Here is a 6179-nt window from a genome sequence, read left to right as displayed (position 1 = left end):
CACTCATACCACCAACTTTGAGCATATTGTCACCAGCACTCGCTGTCATTTTAGATCTAGTTTTAATCTTAGCCATTCTGATATCTGTAAGAAGAAATCTCAGACTCATTTTGATTTGAATTTCATTGTTGGGTAAGGATGTTGAACATTGCTTTAAGTGCTTCTCTGCCATTAGTGAATTCTTCGTTAAAAATTCTGTTTAGATCTCAAAACCATTTTACATTGGATTATTTGGTTTGTTGACATTTAGCTTGATGTATGTTTGAGTATGTATTTTGTATATCATCCTTATGTCAAATGAGGAGTTGGGGAGAATCTTTTACCATGCTCTAAGCTACTGTTTTGTCCTATAGATGGTGTACTTTGTCTTACAGAGCATTCTCAATTTCATTAAGTTCAATTTATTGATTGTGGCTTTTAGCAACTGTCCTATTGGTGTTCTCTTAGGGATGTTGTCTACTATTCACATGAATTCTAAGATATTCCCCATATTCTTTCCTTTAGCCTCAAGATATCCAGATTCACATTGAGGTCTGTGATCCAGATGGTCTTGAGTATTGTTCATGGGAACAGTTGTGAATCTATTTGCACTCTTCTATATATAAACACTTAGTTAGACCATCACAGTTTGTTGATGCTTTTGTTCTTTCATTGTGTATTTCTGATTCTTTCTCAAAAACTAGGTGTCCTTAAATATGTTTATTTGTCTCTGCATTTTTGTTTGATTCTGTTTATTAACCTTTCTTGTTTTATTCTATTACACTGATGTTTTTAGTACTATAGCTCTGTAGGACACTTTTAAAGAAGGGATGCTGATACCTCCAGATGTTCCCTTCTTGCACAGGACAGTCTTAGCTGTCCAGCATTTTAAAGATTTTCTATTTGAGGTTGAGTATTGTCTTGTCAGTTTCTATAAAGAACTGTATTGAAATTTTGATGTGTGTTACATTGACTCTGTCGATTGCTTTTGGGAGGGTGTTGATTTTTACTATGTTTACCCTACCAAACCAGGAGCATGGCAGACATTTCTATATTTTGATGTCTTCTTAATTTTTTGGTTGAAGTCTTCAAGTTGTGTCATACAGTTCTTTCACTTGCTTGTCTAGAGTTAAAAGAAAGTTCCAATTTTCTGATTGATGGGTTTTTTCGACAATAAGGTAGTCCGTCTTCATGACGAATGCGAGGTCACTCAAATTTTGTCATTAATGTCTCTGTAGCATTTCCAGGAGAACAACATAAATTTTATGAACTAACACAAGTAATTTACCTCAGATTTTGTGTCTCTACAGACAAGGCATAACTAACCCAGGAGATGGTTTATTAATTTTCTAGGGGGTAACTAAGAAAACTACGTACTTCATAGAGTGAAGAAACACAGCTCTCTGCACTGTCCCTCAGATTATACACAACTGCTTTATTTTGATGTTTTTCTTTCACTGATACATGGCAACAAATATTTATCAATATTATTGGTGACATTCACATAAAGATTCTAGAGAGCATAAGAGCCTTTTATTCACAGAGAATCACTAAGAGAAGAAGAAATTTTAGTCACACAGGTATGTCTCCTAAAAGAAGGAGATAAAAATCAAACAACTGCACTTCATTCAGAAAGCTGAGAGTGGAGGTTCTTAATAACCTCTTGATCTTTTTGCTATCTGTAGGGACAGAACTCACCCTAATTACTCGGAATGATTATCCCAACTCTTCCATGATTAGACTATTAGCCATCCTTAGGGAAGGTGTCACAGATATTTAAGGCCTCCTGATCTGTATGTTGTTGGTCAGAGAGCACACTAGGTTCTAAATTTTAGCAAAAGAACCCACCTTCATGGTTACAAGAACTTCATAAAATAGGATCTATACAGAAACTTTAAGCTTTATTGTTCAATGGGATTTGGAATGATATGGAACTGTTTGTTGACAAAAGACCCTTTTCCAACTTTAATTGTGTTGAAATATACCTATAATAAACTGCCTAGCATAGACTCCTCAATGTTTGATTCAGGTTGACAAAGTCATTTTTGTACTGTGTTCACATTCTTATTTCTTCCCATGATTTGTTTACCACTAGGACACCTGCAGGGACATCCTCAAGAAATAAAAGTTATTCTAACAGAAACTGCTTTGAGCAGTTAGAGATAAATATTAGAAAAGTTCATTCCTAAAAATACACACACACACACACACACACACACACACACCGAGAGAGAGAGAGAGAGAGAGAGAGAGAGAGAGAGAGAGAGAGAGAGAGAGAATGAGAGGCTAAAACCCAGATATTTTATTAATGTATTTCACTACAACTTTACCCTTACATCTTTTCAGACCTGGGTTCTGATATTCTGTGAACAATTTAAAAGGAAATGAGACCTAAAATAATGGTCACTTGTGCATATGGGATATTTATAAACAAACATGTTATGAGAACTATTTATTTATTAGTTATTTAAAGTTCTTTTTCTATTTTAAACTGAAAATACATTTCCTCCTTCAATATATTCTGAAGATTGACTTCTGCTCCTTAACACCTCCCCAATTTTCTCCAAGCTTGATTGTGTTTCTTTATCTAATTAGAAAAAAAAAAGTACCTATACATAATAAAAAAGGAAAACAAAGTGAAATGAAGGAAAAGCAAACAAACAGGAATATGACAATACAAATAGAAGAAAAGTCACCAGAAACAAAGCACAAGAAACACATGCGGATGCAGAGACACATGTAGAAAATACTCTATAGAACAAAGAAGGGCAAGAGGTATTCATTGCACTATAAGAATTAAAGCTGTGTCAGTATAGGTCCATGTTCTATAAAGGCTAGTGACTATAGGGATGATTACTGAGACGGGGAAGGAAGTAAATATGGGATCAATCACTTATGTAAAAACTTAGAACCTACCTCAGTTAACAAGTACATACCTTCTGTTAGTAAATGAAATTCATGAAAAGTGATTTAATAATATTCGCACCAATGTACAAGAGTTATATTTTCATGACTTTGCATTCTCATATAAATATTATTCACATCTTATGAGACTGGAACTTCTGTTAGAAAACATAAACAGATTTAATAACACACCTGAGATCATTTATTACTTAAGATTTTGAAGTAGTTTTTGCACAGATGGTGATTTGTAATTTATACGTGAAATTCATATTATAATGTATTCCCAATATTTTCAAAAGTTCTGGTCTCTCAAGATCCAGTGATATTTTTATTACGAATCATCATACTGTTTCATTTTATTTTTTCATTGAGTAAGAAACATGTCAATGGAGGTGGTCACTGGTGAAGAGATTGACAAGTTATGGAGAACTGTAGGTTTATCCTAAACCAGCATCACTTTATTCACAGATGTTCTTTTACAAAGTTGACAAATGCACAATAGGTCCCTGAGAAGGAGGCCATTAGTGGACACTCAAAATTACAATTTCTGAGCAAGTCTAAAGGTTAGTCTTTCTGTCATGTCAGTCTCAGGGCAGCTTTCTGCATCTCCAGGGTTTCTGACACACTCAGGATGTGGTTATAACACTGTGTCTTGCACAGTAATAGACTGCAGAGTCCTCAGATGTCAGGCTGCTGAGCTGCATGTAGGCTGTGTTGGAGGATTTGTCTGCAGTAAAGGTGGCCTTGCCTTTGAATTTATTATTGTAGCCAGTACCACCACTTCCAGGATAAATCCATCCAATCCACTCCATTCCCTGTTCAGGACTCTGCTTTACCCAGTTTATATCATAGCTGGTGAAGTCATAGCCAGAAGCCTTGCAGGACAACTTCATTGAAGTCCCAGGCTTCACTAACTCAGCTCCAGACTGCTGCAGCTGAACCTGGGAGTGGACACCTGTGGAAAGAAAGGCAGAGTGGATTCTATTGTCACCTTACATCCTGTCTCCACTTCAGATTTGGAACTGGTGAGCACCTTACCTGCAGTTACTGACAGGAGAAAGAGAAACACCCAACTCCAGCCCATGGTTAGACTCAGTGTGTTCAGGAAGAGGACACTGATCATATTTTGTTTTCAGGACATCCCTGTATTTACTACCATAGACTCATGTAATTTGCATATTCATGAGTAGCCGATTTTTACATAAGAACCTAGTCCAGCTGGAGAAGAACTGGAAGGGAAGATGCTCAGATCCAAGTCTTAATTCTCTCTGAGGAAATGCATTCCATATACTTTCCCTAACTCTGAGCAGATGCTGTGGATTTAACTTCAGGGACTAAACTCTCAAAGGATTTTTGACCTGAGTCTGTTGTTCCTGTTGGACACAATGTCATCAGATTGTCCTATGATCAGATTTTGGTTATGATGATGATTAAAATGATGGAAAATTCCTAAAATTTTTTGACAACTTACTACCTACTTTCAGATACATAAAATTAATATTTCCAAAATCTTAATACTTCAAAACTCACTACAATGACTAAAATTAAATGTCCTGTCTATATACACATAGTGTCATCACTAGTAAATATTGAATATACTGAAATATTTCCCCCATAAAGGTGAATATATTTTGCCCATCACTCATCAAATGTCAAAGACTTTCTGATTGGTATTGGCCCTCGAGGACTCCTCTCCATCCATGTTGTAATCTTGTTTAATTTGTTATATTGTTTTTTTGGTAAGAAGAGGGTACATATGCAGAAAAGTGTGTATATTAATCTCAGAATCTGACGTACATAATTCAATTCCAAGAGATTTACCTAATATTGCTAAGCTTATTGAGAGACAGACATCTTTACCTGCTAAGCCATTTTGAGGTCTCCAATATTGTAATTTTTACCTGTGTGATCTCTGTGTCTGTGTGTTTGTTATGCTGGTGAATATAGCTACTGAGAGTTCATGTGTGCAGTAAAAACAGGGTAATACCTAGAGATAGAATTTGATGTCATTCAATTCCATTCTCTGTATCTTACATCCTTTCATTTCCCTGTTTTATAATGGTCTTTGATTTTGGAGTGAGAGGTTAGTATAATTACGGATCTGTGACTGATTACTCTGTCAATCATTCTCAGTAATTTGACCACTCATAAATGTCTGCATCAGTCTTTACACACAACATATGTGAGCCTCAGTGATCAAGGCTGAGACAGCCTACTGGGTATAAACATAACTACTTATAAGGTAGTTGGACAAAATGACCTTTATCAATACAGCTGAGTTCTACTAGAGCCTGAATCATCTCTAAACATGGGATTCAACCACACTTACCCAGGATGACATCTGTCCTGTGAAAATTCACCAAAATTAATAAATAAAATTATGTTGTGTCCCAGCCTATCCCATCCAAACACATACTCAAATGACTCTATATCTTATTATAGCAACACTTACACACTAATATTTATTCACAGCGTGGTATTCATGCTTTATTCACAGCATATACAGGAAGGAATCATCTCATATTTCCAGCAAACCAAAAATAAAAAGTGACAAAGTTGTGCATATATAAAAAGAAATATAACTCTGTGGTAAAACATAAAATATTTACAAGTGTCTGTGTGGAACTGGAGAAAATATATTGAGTGGTCATCCATGTCGTTAAGGCAAGTGCTTCATGTTCTTATTTTTGTATGTTGCAAGATTTGGTTACTTTGTTTGTTGTATTGGATTGTGAAAGTGGAGAGACTATAATTAGGCCACTAAGATATGAGGATTTTACAAAGATGATATAATGAAATAGACATAAAATAGAGGGTAAAAGATTTTAAAAATGAACAGATTATAAAAGCCAAGATGGTACATGAGCTGAAGGAAAGAGTGTCTCCCAGACACGATTAGATTGATGCACATATACATTCACAGAGTCTGTGACTGTAGGCACAGAGCCTGAACCAAGTCAACCCACATTAAATCCCCACATTCAGAAAGCAAAATGGACACAGTCCCTCACCCCTAACCAAGACGTTCTGCAATGGACACTCACATATAAAGAAAAAAATAGTTTTCTTCAGTGGAGTCTCACAAAAGATATTAAGCACAATTAATGATGAAAGACATGCTTAGTAGTTGATATCCAACAAAAAATGAAATCAATGTTATTTCTGCAGATAATTTTTCCATAATCTCACCTTCTTGAGATCTTTGTCTCACTTAAATTTGCCTATCAGAACCATAGAATTGTAATCTTACTTGTTTCTCTCCCTCTCTCTCTCTCTCTCTCTCTCTCTCTCTCTCT

General features: G+C 35.6%; 1 gene segment (V, D, J or C); it reads right to left on the bottom strand.

Annotated features, from left to right (window-relative positions):
* Window positions 1-3509: 3509 nt before the first annotated feature.
* LOC114633258 lies at window positions 3510-3998 on the bottom strand. The segment is given in 2 exon segments: window positions 3510-3838; window positions 3922-3998. Coding segments are annotated over 2 exon segments (375 nt in total).
* Between the last annotated feature and the right edge of the window lie 2181 nt (window positions 3999-6179).

The sequence above is a fragment of the Grammomys surdaster genome, unplaced genomic scaffold, assembly GCF_004785775.1.
Source record: "Grammomys surdaster isolate TR1022 unplaced genomic scaffold, NIH_TR_1.0 571, whole genome shotgun sequence".
NCBI lineage: Eukaryota > Metazoa > Chordata > Mammalia > Rodentia > Muridae > Grammomys > Grammomys surdaster.
Note: the sequence above shows the minus strand (reverse complement) of the source record. Positions and strands in the feature narration are given on the sequence as shown.